The sequence below is a fragment of the Henckelia pumila genome, chromosome 2 (assembly GCF_033568475.1).
Source record: "Henckelia pumila isolate YLH828 chromosome 2, ASM3356847v2, whole genome shotgun sequence".
NCBI lineage: Eukaryota > Viridiplantae > Streptophyta > Magnoliopsida > Lamiales > Gesneriaceae > Henckelia > Henckelia pumila.
The window spans coordinates 57,083,832-57,098,057 of NC_133121.1; the positions used below are offsets into that span (position 1 = coordinate 57,083,832).

Genomic DNA, 14,226 nt, shown 5'->3' on the forward strand with positions numbered 1-14,226 from the left:
GTACATGTGTGTATGTATAGGTGTAAGCATGTAGAAGTAGGTGTGAGTGTGCTTTTAAAAGTACAACTCTATAGTACAACTTTATAGTACTACTTTACCTACTAACTTACACTAATAAAATTTCTAAGTTTAAAAACTCCTAATCAAAAATATTAAATTGAGTTTTACTAATCCGCGTTTATGAAAATTCTAATTTTCGAAAAAGTCAAAGAATAAGCCCAATATTGCAATACTAAGGAAAATGATTTTTGATACCCGGAAATTTCTAACTTTTAAATTCCCTTCTAAATTTTCCTCCTACCTCCCTACTAAACTTTTAAAATATAAATTCTTGGAATTTACCGCCAAAATCCACCATCGCCATACGCCGGAACCGGAAGCCACTGTCTCAAAAATTTCAATAATAAAGAACTTAAAATATTTGAGCACTTACACTTTAAAGGAAATGTAAGCAATTAATTCCAAGCAATAAAAATCATAATTATTATTAAAAAAGAATTTTAGGCATGGAATTTAAATTATGAAATCTTAGGTGCTACAATTCCTCCCTCCCTAATAAGGAATTTCGTCCTCGAAATTAGAACTTACCAAATAGCTTTGGATAGCGAGTCCTAATATTTGATTCTGTCTCCCAAGTTGCCTCTTCATCTGAATGATTCAACCACTTAACCTTGACCATTGGAATAGTCTTGTTACGGAGTCTCCTCTCCTGCTTTTCCATAATCCGGTCAGGTCTCTCTTCATAAGTCATATGAGGCGATAACTGAAGAGGCTCAAGGTTAAGCACATGAGAAGGATTCGAGATGTACTTCCTAAACATGGATACGTGGAAGACGTTGTGTACTCCATCTAGATTAGGCGGCAAGGCCACCCTATAGGCTAACATCCCCACTCTATCAAGAATCTCAAAACGTCCAACGAACCTCGGAGCCAATTTCCCCTTCTTTCCGAACCTCATCACGCCTTTCAAAGGAGCGACCCGAATGAAGACATGATCACCCACTCAGAACTCCAATTCTCTCCTCCTATGATTGGCATAACTCTTCTGCCTGCTCTACGCAATCCTCATCCTATCACGGATCCTGGCTACAACTTCAGCAGTCTGCTGAACAATCTCGGATCCAAACTCTGACCTCTCACCGATCTCGGTACATAATACCGGTGAACTACAAGGTCTCCCATCGAGTGTCTCGTAAGGCGCCATACCAATGGTGGCCTGAAAACTGTTGTTGTATGCAAACTCCACTAGTGGTAGCCTCGACTCCCAACTACCCTGAAAATCAATAACGCAAACCCACAAAAGGTCTTCCAAAATCTGAATCACCTTCTCAGACTGGTCATCTGTCTGCGGGTGAAAGGTTGTACTAAACAGAAGCTTCGTACCCAAAGCGGAATGAAGACTCTTCCAAAAAGACGAAGTAAACAGCGGATCTCTATCAGACACAATGGAAACAGGGATACCATGTAGTCTGACTATATCCCGAATATACAGCTCCGCATACTGAGTCATAGTGAAGGTCTTCCTCACAGGTAAGAGGTGCGCCGACTTAGTTAGACGGTCTACAATAACCCAAATAGCATCCGAACCTCTCACTGTCCTCGGCAAGCCAACAACAAAATCCATGGTAATATTCTCCCATTTCCACTCTGGAATAGGGAGTGGCTTAAGCAACCCTGCAGGTCACTGATGTTCTGCCTTGAATAGCTGGAATGTCAAGCACTCTGAACGAGCGATATCACGCTTCATGTCTGCACCCAGTACAACTGCTGAAGGTCCCTATAAATCTTTGTACTCCCTGAGTGGATAGAGTACGGCGATGTATATGCCTCTCCCATGATAGTATCTCGCAGAGAATCACCTGCGGGAATCCAAAAACGACCTCTAAACTTCACAATCCCATCAACTATAGAATACAAACCACTGTCTTTCTCCTTTGCTCTCTGTCTCCACTTACCCAACTGCTCATCAACTGCTTGAGCAACTCTGATACGGTCAAACAACAAAGTCTGCACTAACAAAGCTGACAATCTAGGAGCTCTACCCTTGGCATAGAGCTCTAGTCCGAATCTCTGAATCTCATCCTGCAGAGGTCTAGACACCGTCATAGAGGCAATCACTGCTGACTTTCTATTCAATTCATCTGCGACTACATTAGCTTTACCCGGGTGGTAGCTAATATCGCAGTCATAGTCTTTCACCAACTCTAGCCATCTCCGCTGTCTCATATTCAACTCCTTCTGGGTGAAGAAGTATTTGAGGCTTTTATGGTCGGTAAATATCTTACACTTTTCTCCGTAGATATAGTGCCTCCAAATCTTGAGAGCGAACACCACCGCTGCTAACTCCAAATCATGAGTAGGGCAGTTCTTCTCATGCTCCTTCAAATGCCTAGAAGCATAACCGATAACCCTATCTCGCTGCATAAGTGCTGCCCCAAGTCCCAACTTGGAAGCATCAGTGTAAACCATAAAATCTCCCTCTTCAGATGGCATAGCTAACACTGGTGCTGTCGTGAGAGCTTCCTTCAACACATCAAAGCTCTCTTGACACTCTGGCTTCCAAATAAACTTTGCATTCTTCTTGGTCATCGCTGTCAAGGGTACCAAAATTGATGAAAAGCCCTTGATAAACTTCTGGTAGTAACCGGCCAAGCCGAGAACTATGAATCTCCGATGCATTTCTTGGAACAAACCACTCCTTCACTGCTTGCACCTTAGAAGGATCCACTTCCACTCCACTCTTGGAAATAATATGGTCCAAGAATGGTACTCTCTCTTACCAGAATTCACACTTTTTGAACTTAGCATACAACTTCCTCTCTTGGAGTACTCCTAGGATAGTATTCAAATGCTGGGTATGATCTTCTCTATCCTTCGAGTAAATGAGGATATCGTCAATAAATACAATGACAAACTGATCCAAGTACGGCTTGAACACGCGGTTCATAACATCCATGAAGACCGTGGGCACGTTCTTCATCCCGAACGGCATCACGACGAACTCGTAGTGGCCATAACGAGTCCTAAACACTGTCTTGAACACATCAGACTCCTTCACCTTCAACTGGTGATATCCCGAACGAAGATCAATCTTCGAAAACACAGAAGCTCCTTGTAACTGATCAAAGAGGTCCTTAATTCTAGGAAGCGGGTACTTGTTCTTTACCGTCACTCAATTCAGCCCTCGATAATCAATGCACAACCTTAGGCTTCCGTCCTTCTTTTTCACAAAGAGGACTGGCGCGCCCCATGGAGATAAACTAGGGCGTCTGAATCTCTTATCAAGAAACTCTTGAATCTGCTCCTTCAGTTCCTTCATTTCTGTGGGAGCTAGTCTGTTCGGTGCCTTTGAGATTGGCACAGTACCCGGTATCAAGTCGATAGAGAACTCGAATTCTCTATCTGGTGGAATACCTACAACCTCATCCGGAAACACATCCTAAAAATCCCTGACCACGTCCACAGCTGAAATATCCGGACGTGCTAGCAACTCTGTCAGAGACACACTTGCTAAGAATGCCTCACATACATCATGCACCAACTTCTTAGATTGCATGAGAGATATGATCTGAGTCCTCTACGAACTCCTAGTAGCCTCGAACCAGAATGGTTCCTCTCCCTCCGGTCTGACCAGCACTGATCGCTGCTGAAAATCAATCACCACAGCATTCTTCGTCATCCAATCCATCCCAAGTATCAAGTCAAACTCAGGCATGGGCAACACTATCAGATTGGCACTCATTGATTGCCCTTGCAGCAAAAGCTCAAGAATCTTCACTATATTCCTCGTGGACAGTTCTTCCCCTGATGGGATGGTCACTGTGAAACCACCCAACAACTCCTCATACTCAATATTCCACTTACGGGTGAATGCCTCCGAAATAAAATAATGTGTAGCTCCCGCATCTAACAAGGCTCTAGTGGCTACACCAGCTACTACAATCCTACCTGCATTAACGGTTAATACATCCACAGAAAAGATTGAAGTTAAATAACACAAGTTCTACTTAGTCTCCTTCTAAGTCATCAAATCCCAAACAACATACTACGCATGCTAATACAGTCAAATTCCTCAAACATGCAACATGCTACAAAATTATTGACCCCAAACAAGAAAACTTAAAACCACATGTATCATTAAATTGATCAACTGCTCTAACCCAAGAAAACTTAAGATGTTACCTGTGATGAGTGTGGTGTCTGGGTCGGCCTCCTCGGCTTGCATCACGAACACTCGATCCTGCACGGGCCTCTACAACTCCGGGCAATACTTGGCCATATGGCCCGGCTTCTTGCTTTTGAAACACACTACTGCATTCATCAAGCACTTACCAAAATGCGGATGGCGGCATGTCTGGAAAATAGGCTTATCCTCAGCCCTGGGAGGAGCAGGACTCTGGGCCTGATGGTGCCCCTGGGGCCTCTGCTGTCCCTGATATGGCTTCTTGCCATGCTGCTGCGGGTGACCCTGATGAGTAAAGGCCCTCTTGCCATGAGCCTTGGCACTGATGTCCTTCAAAGACTGCTCGGACCTCATAGCCTTGTTGATAGCTGCTGCATAATCCACTGGCTCAGCCATCATCACATCCCTAGGAATAGTTGGCCTCAGACACGCAACAAAGTGCTGCAACTTCTCCACCTCGTCATTCCCTATCAACGGCACGAAGTGGCAGCCCCTCTCAAATTTCCGAACAAACTCGGACACAGATAGATCTCCCTGCCGGAGACTCATGAACTCTTTCTTCAACTGCGCCCTCACCTCAGCTGTATAGTACTTCTCATAGAAGAGAGTCTTGAATGCTTCCCAAGTCAGTGTGATAATGTCAACAGTCTTCTACACACCCTCAAACCATAAGGCGGTGTCATCCTTAAGAAGTAAGGTCATACAGCGAACTCGATCCGCATCTCCCAAATTCATGTAGCAAAAAATCGCCTCTAGTGAGCGAATCCAGCCCTCCGCTACCATCGGATCCGTAGTACCAAAGAAATCCTTAGGATCCATCTTCCTGAACTGTTCATAGACCGCACCAGGTCTAGCCCTCCGGGCCTCGGCATGCTACTCTAAGATACGAGCCAGGCCAGCTAGCACCTGAGCCCTAACATAAACTGGTGGAGGGGGTGGAGGAGGTTCTTGGGGATCACGTCGAGGTGTCATCTGAGCGCAAGTTCAAATTTCAAAAATTCAAATTTCATGCCTTAAGAAAAAGATTTTATTTAAACTTAAAACATGCTCAAATAATTTAAGAAACTAATGCTACTAATCTGAACCAATAGCAATAAGCAAAACATAAATCTTACAGACTTTGAGGCGAGATCCCTTGAGTTTCGGCAACCGGCAGTAGGCTCAGCCCAAACCAAGACCGTGCTCTGAAGCAATTGGGCTTTGGAAGCAATTGGGCTCATATATTTAAGGAGTTAGAGGCCTGATACAATTATAACTAGAAATTATCTATAAATATATGTGAAATGTTCGAAAATTACATGTAATTCATTATTAGAATTTTCGAAAAACACTACAAAATATTTCAAGAGGATTTTCGAAATCTTCTGTCCCTTTCGGAGAAAATTCGGCTTGTGATCTAATCAAAAACAATTTTCGATCGGATCAAACACTAGAATTTCAAAAATTCAAAATTTTTTCAAAAATTAAAATTTTAATTTTCCGGACTGCCCGGGACAAGGCTTGGCTTGTTGGGCTTAAGTTATGGATTGTGGGCTTTAAGGAGTTAGAGTCTTGATACAATTATAACTAGAAATTATCTATAAATATATGTGCAGTGTTCGAAAATTACATGCAATTCATTATTAGAATTTTCGAAAAACACTACAAAATATTTCAAGAGGATTTTCGAAATCTTCTGTCCCTTTCGGAGAAAATTCGGCTTGTGATTTTTATGAAAAATTACAATCTGAATTAACAGATCATATCTGTTTATTCTCTACGCAAACTTCTGATTGACTGCCGTCCGCAAATAAGGATAAGGATCGCTCGAGATTGAGATTAGCATTTGCGATGCCGGGTACCACGTTTCATTGGTATGGAACATAGAGATGTTCAAAGCAAGCAAATGGATATTCATATGATGAATGATCGAACTACCCTATTCGGACTTTCCAAGTGGTTATCACTTATCGAGTGGATAAAGTCCGCGGTTTTGGTTGTACACCATTAGTCCTTATTACTTGAAACATCATTGAGACTCTATATGCTAGTACTGTACTTTGACTCGTTTACCGACTCTATTGGGGTCATCAGGTGTCGGGATTGGGTACAGTTACAACATATATAGGAGTCGATGCTTTGTTGTCAAGGATTCACCACATACTTGCGAGTGTGGATATCCTATGCGATCTGAGGAGATATTAGTGTGACGAATCTCTGGCCAGAGTACATGATGTGTTTTAGGTTAATGGGTTATCCTAGTAACACATGCGATGTCACTATTTGATCTCCAAGATGTTATGCATAGTTATCGAATCTCGAATGACTCTCGATGCACCAATGGTTGTTGATTCGATCGGGATATATGGATGAAGGGACCGTACTGTACGCTAACCAAAATCTACTGGTTCTTGCAGGCACTATCAGTAATACCTAGGGAATCATGGGGCGATGTTGCTAGGCGCTCTTACCATGATTCGATGGGTAAGTCGGAAATTGTTGTTCCGAATCACAAGGAGTTGTGAGCCCACGGCTAGCTGTATTCCTGAACCATTGAGGGTTACACAAGTAATGGATTACTAAAACCCCGTAGAGATAGTTAAATTTAAAGAGTTAAATTTAATGAAAGAGAAGTTGGACTTCTTAACTAAAGGGAGTGGGATTTCCTAAAATGACATAGGGATGAGAATTTTTGGAAATCACTGAATTCGGATTCAGAAAAATTATCTTGACTCTAAAAGATGCAGAAATGGTTTCTGTGCACATTGGTGAAATCAGTTTATCAATCGGAGTCACGATGAATTTTATATTAATTTCTATAACAACAATAGTATATCATAATATAACAATATGAAGAAAGATAAATTCAATGTCATTATAAAAGTGTAAATTATATTAAACAAAAGATTGTTTTACATAGAGTCATAAAAAACCTTAGCCACAAGTTGGCTAACCGGGCACCCACTCTTTCATGTTTACAGTTTAAGTTTCAAAGTATATTATGTATAGTAGTTTGAGTATTGCTTGGTGTATTTTAAAACTCTTGTTATATCACTGTTTATACTTTTTGAGTCTTTAGACTCACTATGCTTGTTTGTTTGTCAGGTGAGGAGCAATTTGTTGAGACCGAGGGGCAGGCTCCTCGAGGTTGAGGTCGCCGGTGGTGCGAGGCCCTAAGACCGTAGCTGCTATGTTTCCGCTTTAGTTTATGATTGTAATAAAGAGTTTAAACTTATGTACTTTTGGTAATAGCCAGGATGTATTTTCCCTGTGCTTAAATTTCCATGTCTTGAAACTGTTATCGCTATCTTTTTCGCAACCGTGTGGGGTTGCTTTTACTTTCGAAGTTATGATTATCGCAGTGGTTATCTTTTTCCGCATTTATTGTTTTTATTAGAATTGTTGTCTGTGACAGAGAGGTTTTGCTTACTTACAAACAAGTAATGGCAAAAAATTTTTAAAAAAATCCGCATTTTCTTTTATTATTTATTTAAGTTTAGAGGTTAGGGTCGTTTAAGTTGGTATCAGAGCACGGTCTTGGTTTGGGCTGAGCCTACTGCCGGTTGCCGAAACTCAAGGGATCTCGCCTCAAAGTCTGTAAGATTTATGTTTTGCTTATTGCTATTGGTTCAGATTAGTAGCATTAGTTTCTTAAATTATTTAAGCATGTTTTAAGTTTAAATAAAATCTTTTTCTTAAGGCATGAAATTTGAATTTTTGAAATTTGAACTTGCGCTCAGATGACACCTCAACGTGATCCCCAAGAACCTCCTCCACCCCCTCCACCAGTTTATGTTAGGGCTCAGGTGCTAGCTGGCCTGGCTCGTATCTTAGAGTAGCATGCCGAGGCCCGGAGGGCTAAACCTGGTGCGGTCTATGAACAGTTCAGGAAGATGGATCCTAAGGATTTCTCTGGTACTACGGATCCGATGGTAGCGGAGGGCTGGATTCGCTCACTAGAGGCGATTTTTTGCTACATGAATTTGGGAGATACGGACCGAGTTCGCTGTATGACCTTACTTCTTATGGATGACACCGCCTTATGGTTTGAGGGTGTGTAGAAGACTGTTGACATTACCACACTAACTTGGGAAGCATTCAAGACTCTCTTCTATGAGAATTACTATACAGCTGAGGTGAGGGCGCAGTTGAAGAAAGAGTTCATGAGTCTCCGGCAGAGAGATCTATCTGTATCCGAGTTTGTTCGGAAATTTGAGAGGGGCTGCCACTTCGTGCCGTTGATAGGGAATGACGAGGCGGAGAAGTTGCAGCACTTTGTTGCGTGTCTGAGGCCAACTATTCCTAGGGATGTGATGATGGCTGAGCCAGTGGATTATGCAGCTGCTGTCAACAAGGCTATGAGGTCCGAGCAGTCTTTGAAGGACATCACTGCCAAGGCTCATGGCAAGAGGGCCTTTACTCATCAGGGTCACCCGCAGCAGCATGGCAAGAAGCCATATCAGGGACAGCAGAGGCCCCAGGGGCACCATCAGGCCCAGAGTCCTGCTCCTCCCAGGGCTGAGGATAAGCCTATTTTCCAGACATGCCGCCATCCGCATTTTGGTAAGTGCTTGATGAATGCAGTAGTGTGTTTCAAATGCAAGAAGCCGGGCCATATGGCCAAGTATTGCCCGGATTTGTAGAGGCCCATGCAGGGTCGAGTGTTCGTGATGCAAGTCAAGGAGGCCGACCCAGACACCACACTCATCACAGGTAACATCTTAAGTTTTCTTGGGTTAGAGCAGTTGATCAATTTACTGATACACGTGGTTTTAAGTTTTCTTGTTTGGGGTCAATAATTTTGTAGCATGTTGCATGTTTGAGGAATTTGACTGTATTAGCATGTGTAGTATCTTGTTTGGGATTTGATGACTTAGAAGGAGACTAAGTAGAACTTGTATTATTTAACTTCAATCTTTTCTGTGGATGTATTAACCGTTAATGCAGGTAGGATTGTAGTAGCTGGTGTAGCCACTAGAGCCTTGTTAGACGCGGGAGCTACACATTATTTTATTTCGGAGGCATTCACCCGTAAGTGGAATATTGAGTATGAGGAGTTGTTGGGTGGTTTCACAGTGACCATCCCATCAGGGGAAGAACTGTCCACGAGGAATATAGTGAAGAATCTTGAGATTTTGCTGCAAGGGCAATCAATGAGTGCCAATCTAATAGTGTTGCCCATGCCTGAGTTTGACTTGATACTTGGGATGGATTGGATGACGAAGAATGCTGTGGTGATTGATTTTCAGCAGCGATCAGTGCTGGTCAGAACGGAGGGAGAGGAACCATTCTGGTTCGAGGCTACTAGGAGTTCGTAGAGGACTCAGATCATATCTCTCATGCAATCTAAGAAGTTGGTGCATGATGTATGTGAGGCATTCTTAGCAAGTGTGTCTCTGACAGAGTTGCCAGCACGTCCGGATATTTCAGCTGTGGACGTGGTCAGGGATTTTTAGGATGTGTTTCCGGATGAGGTTGTAGGTATTCCACTAGATAGATAATTCGAGTTCTCTATCGACTTGATACCGGGTACTGTGCCAATCTCAAAGGCACCGTACAGACTAGCTCCCACAGAAATGAAGGAACTGAAGGAGAAGATTCAAGAGTTGCTTGATAAGAGATTCAGACGCCCTAGTTTCTCTCCATGGGGCGCGCCAGTACTCTTTGTGAAAAAGAAGGACAGAAGCCTAAGGTTGTGCATTGATTATCGAGGGATGAATTGAGTGATGGTAAAGAACAAGTACCCGCTTCCTAGAATTAAGGACCTCTTTGATCAGTTACAAGGAGCTTCTGTGTTTTCGAAGATTGATCTTCGTTCGCGATATCACCAGTTGAAGGTGAAGGAGTCTGATGTGTTCAAGACAGTGTTTAGGACTCGTTATGGCCACTACGAGTTCCTCGTGATGCCGTTCGGGATGACGAACGTGCCCGCGGTCTTCATGGATGTTATGAACCGCGTGTTCCAGCCGTACTTGGATCAGTTTGTCATTGTATTTATTGACGATATCCTCATTTACTCGAAGGATAGAGAAGATCATACCCAGCATTTGAAGACTATCCTAGGAGTACTCCAAGGGAGGAAGTTGTATGCTAAGTTCGAAAAGTGTGAATTTTGGTAAGAGAGAGTACCATTCTTGGACCATATTATTTCCAAGAGTGGAGTGGAAGTGGATCCTTCTAAGGTGCAAGCAGTGAAGGAGTGGTCTGTTCCAAGAAACGCATCGGAGATTCGTAGTTTTCTCGGCTTGGCCGGTTACTACCGGAAGTTTATCAAGGGCTTTTCATCAATTGCGGTACCCTTGACAGCGATGACCAAGAAGAATGCAAAGTTTATTTGGAAGCCAGAGTGTCAAGAGAGCTTTGATGTGTTGAAGGAAGCTCTCACGACAACACCAGTGTTAGCTATGCCATCTGGAGAGGGAGATTTTACGATTTACACTGATGCTTCCAAGTTGGGACTTGGGGCAGCACTTATGCAGCGAGATAGGGTTATCGGTTATGCTTCTAGGCATTTGAAGGAGCATGACAAGAACTACCCTACTCATGATTTGGAGTTAGCAGCGGTGGTGTTCGCTCTCAAGATTTGGAGGCACTATATCTACGGAGAAAAGTGTAAGATATTTACCGACCATAAAAGCCTCAAATAATTCTTCACCCAGAAGGAGTTGAATATGAGACAGCGGAGATGGCTAGAGTTGGTGAAAGACTATGACTGCGATATTAGCTACCACCTGGGTAAAGCTAATGTAGTCACAGATGAATTGAATAGAAAGTCAGCAGTGATTGCCTCTATGACGGTGTCTAGACCTCTGCAGGATGAGATTCAGAGATTCGGACTTGAGCTCTATGCCAAGGGTAGAGCTCCTAGATTGTCAGCTTTGTTAGTGCAGACTTTGCTGTTTGACCGTATCAGAGTTGCTCAAGCAGTTGATGAGCAGTTGGGTAAGTGGAGACAGAGAGCAAAGGAGAAAGACAGTGGTTTGTATTCTATAGTTGATGGGATTGTGAAGTTTAGAGGTCGTTTTTGGATTCCCGCAGGTGATTCTCTGCGATATACCATCATGGGAGAGGCACATACATCGCCGTACTCTATCCACTCAGGGAGTACAAAGATTTATAGGGACCTTCAGCAGTTGTACTGGGTGCAGACATGAAGCGTGATATCGCTCGTTTTGTGTCAGAGTGCTTGACATTTCAGCAAGTCAAGGCAGAACATCGGTGACCTGCAGGGTTGCTTAAGCCACTCCCTATTCCAGAGTGGAAATGGGAGAATATTACCATGGATTTTGTTGTTGGCTTGCCGAGTACAGTGAGAGGTTCGGATGCTATTTGGGTTATTGTAGACAGTCTAACTAAGTCGGCGCACCTCTTACCTGTGAGGAAGACCTTCACTATGACTCAGTATGCGGAGTTGTATATTCGGGATATAGTCAGACTACATGGTATCCCTGTTTCCATTGTGTCTGATAGAGATCCGATGTTTACTTCGTCTTTTTGGAAGAGTCTTCATTCCGCTTTGGGTACGAAGCTTCTGTTTAGTACAACCTTTCACCCGCAGACGCATGGCCAGTTTGAGAGGGTGATTCAGATTTTGGAAGACCTTTTGAGGGTTTGCGCTATTGATTTTCAGGGTAGTTGGGAGTCGAGGCTACCACTATTGGAGTTCGCATACAACAACAGTTTTCAGGCCACCATTGGTATGGCGCCTTATGAGACACTCTATGGGAGACCTTGTAGTTCACCGGTATTATGTACCGAGATCGGTGAGAGGTCAGAGTTTGGACCCGAGATTGTTCAGCAGGCTGCTGAAGTTGTAGCCAGGATCCGTGATAGGATGAGGACTGTGTAGAGCAGGCAGAAGAGTTATGCCAATCATAGGAGGAGAGACTTGGAGTTCTGAGTGGGTGATCATGTCTTCATCCGGGTCGCTCCTTTGAAAGGCGTGATGAGGTTCGGAAAGAAGGGGAAATTGGCTCCGAGGTTCGTTGGACATTTTGAGATTCTTGATAGAGTGGGGACGTTAGCCTATAGGGTGGCCTTGCCGCCTAATCTAGATGGAGTACACAACGTCTTCCACGTATCCATGTTTAGGAAGTACATCTCAAATCCTTCTCATGTGCTTAACCTAGAGCCTCTTCAGTTATCCCCTCATATGACTTATGAAGAGAGACCTGACCGGATTATGGAAAAGCAGGAGAGGAGACTCCGTAACAAGACTATTCCAATGGTCAAGGTTAAGTGGTTGAATCATTCAGATGAAGAGGCCACTTGGGAGACAGAATAAAATATTAGGACTCGCTATCCAGAGCTATTTGGTAAGTTCTAATTTCGAGGACGAAATTCCTTATTAGGGAGGGAGGAATTGTAGCACCTAAGATTTCATAATTTAAATTCCATGCCTAAAATTCTTTTTTAATAATAATTATGATTTTTATTGCTTGGAATTAATTGCTTACATTTCCTTTAAAGTTTAAGTGCTCAAATATTTTAAGTTCTTTATTATTGAAATTTTTGAGACAGTGGCTTTCGGTTCAGGTATATGGCGATGGTGGATTTTGGCGGTAAATTCCAAGAATTTACATTTTAAAAGTTTAGTAGGGAGGTAGGAGGAAAATTTAGAAGGGAATTTAAAAGTTAGAAATTTCCGGGTATCAAAAATCATTTTCCTTAGTATTGCAATATTGGGCTTATTCTTTGACTTTTTTGAAAATTAGAATTTTCATAAACGCGGATTAGTAAAACCCAATTTAATATTTTTGATTAGGAGTTTTTAAACTTAAAAATTTTATTAGTGTAAGTTAGTAGGTTTCCTCCTTATCGAACAAATCCTGCAGTTGCTGCTGCAACTCCCTCATCTCTGCTGGTGCTAGATGATAAGGTGCAAAAGAAATCGGCACCGTCCCGGGCACAATCTCGATCCTGAACTAGACTTCTCGAACAGGAGGAAACCTTGGAATCTCATCCAAAAAGACATCTGGGTACTCGCAAACTTCTGGTAACTCCTCAACAGACCTACTACATGTGGAAATATCAATCGCATAGATAAGGTAGCCTTCCTCACCCGCCTCTAAAGCATGACAAGCCTTCAGAGCTGATACCAAAGGAAGAAGGGGCCGCGCTCCCTCACCATAGAAAAATCAACTGTCGCCCTCAATCGGACGAAACTAATTAACCTTTTGATAACAATCCACAGTAGCTCGATAAGAAGTCAACACGTCGATACCCAAAATACAGTCAAAATTCTCTTTCGCTAGAATCAAAAGATTCGCTGATAACTCACAGCCCTCAAATTCTGTAATGCCCCAAAATTATCTTAATAAACTTTATTTGAGATAATCAGAGATTTTAGAAGTCGAGGGCCGATTTGATTATGATCAGGGACTAGAATGCAATTTTTGGAATTTTCAGGGACTAAAACGCAATAAATGGATTTATTAGATATTTAAGCTTGTATTTGACTCATTCTTCACTTCTTCCCCTTCCTCCATCTCTCCTCCCACCATGGAAATCGCCCCTTTCATTTTCCAAGCTTTGGGATTTCCATTTTTTATCGATCCATCCGATAGAATTGATTTCTGACTGGATATCTACGATCACAACGACGAGTGCTGAAACGAATACTACTAATAAATGCGGAAATACTTTTTTTTTTATACTAAAAATAATACTATACATATACACCCATACATATATGTATAAACATAAAAGAAATAATATTACTACATAAAAATAGCATAAATACTCGCTGAAAATATCATTATGCATGAAATAAAAATACTAAGTTTGATAATGAAAAATTCCTAAAAAAAGAAGGAAATGAACTTGTTTAAAAAAAACTCAACATAATAAAAATAATTGTTTCTTAAACATCAACTAAAATCTGCGACGGTCACGGGGTCCACTACCAGCTCGCTCATACGTCCTCGCCACCGGTAGGGTCCTTATTATAATCATCTGACTCACCTGCACCATATAAGCGTAGTGAGCCTAGGGGCTCAACATGTCTAACCCTTTATAGCAAGGTTAAAAATAATGCAACACATAATCATACTAATACATATATG

General features: G+C 42.3%; 4 protein-coding genes across 4 annotated transcripts; 1 reads left to right on the forward strand and 3 right to left on the reverse strand.

Annotated features, from left to right (window-relative positions):
- Positions 1-577: 577 nt before the first annotated feature.
- On the reverse strand, positions 578-958 carry LOC140877646 (uncharacterized). Its single transcript, XM_073281186.1, has one exon. The coding sequence runs from the start codon at positions 956-958 to the stop codon at positions 578-580; it is 381 nt and encodes a 126-aa protein (XP_073137287.1).
- Positions 959-1,054: 96 nt separating this feature from the next.
- On the reverse strand, positions 1,055-2,589 carry LOC140877647 (uncharacterized). The gene is made up of 3 exons (XM_073281187.1): positions 2,286-2,589; positions 1,828-2,156; positions 1,055-1,273 (listed from the first exon to the last, which is right to left on the reverse strand). Exons 1-3 carry the CDS (start codon positions 2,587-2,589, stop codon positions 1,055-1,057), a joined length of 852 nt encoding a protein of 283 aa, XP_073137288.1.
- Positions 2,590-3,577: 988 nt separating this feature from the next.
- On the reverse strand, positions 3,578-5,155 carry LOC140877648 (uncharacterized). The gene is made up of 3 exons (XM_073281188.1): positions 5,090-5,155; positions 4,333-4,834; positions 3,578-3,948 (listed from the first exon to the last, which is right to left on the reverse strand). The coding sequence occupies exons 1-3, from the start codon at positions 5,153-5,155 to the stop codon at positions 3,578-3,580; spliced, it is 939 nt and encodes a 312-aa protein (XP_073137289.1).
- A 6,952-nt stretch (positions 5,156-12,107) lies between these two features.
- On the forward strand, positions 12,108-12,446 carry LOC140877650 (uncharacterized). Its single transcript, XM_073281189.1, has one exon. It carries the CDS (start codon positions 12,108-12,110, stop codon positions 12,444-12,446), a length of 339 nt encoding a protein of 112 aa, XP_073137290.1.
- The last annotated feature ends 1,780 nt before the right edge of the window (positions 12,447-14,226 follow it).

Bases quoted from the DNA above. Each gene is read 5' to 3' on its own strand.
- LOC140877646 (XM_073281186.1), bottom strand. From the start codon at position 958: ATGAGGTTCGGAAAGAAGGGGAAATTGGCTCCGAGGTTCGTTGGACGT.
- LOC140877647 (XM_073281187.1), bottom strand. From the start codon at position 2,589: ATGACCAAGAAGAATGCAAAGTTTATTTGGAAGCCAGAGTGTCAAGAG. The intron at 2,157-2,285 runs GTAAGATATTTA...ACCCGGGTAAAG, and splicing joins CTATATCTACGGAGAAAAGT to CTAATGTAGTCGCAGATGAA. The intron at 1,274-1,827 runs GCATATACATCG...ATTGATTTTCAG, and splicing joins GAGATACTATCATGGGAGAG to GGTAGTTGGGAGTCGAGGCT.
- LOC140877648 (XM_073281188.1), bottom strand. From the start codon at position 5,155: ATGACACCTCGACGTGATCCCCAAGAACCTCCTCCACCCCCTCCACCA. The intron at 4,835-5,089 runs GTGCTAGCTGGC...GAGGGTGTGTAG, and splicing joins CAGTTTATGTTAGGGCTCAG to AAGACTGTTGACATTATCAC. The intron at 3,949-4,332 runs GTAAGTGCTTGA...CCGTTAATGCAG, and splicing joins ATGCCGCCATCCGCATTTTG to GTAGGATTGTAGTAGCTGGT.
- LOC140877650 (XM_073281189.1), top strand. From the start codon at position 12,108: ATGAGGTTCGGAAAGAAGGGGAAATTGGCTCCGAGGTTCGTTGGACAT.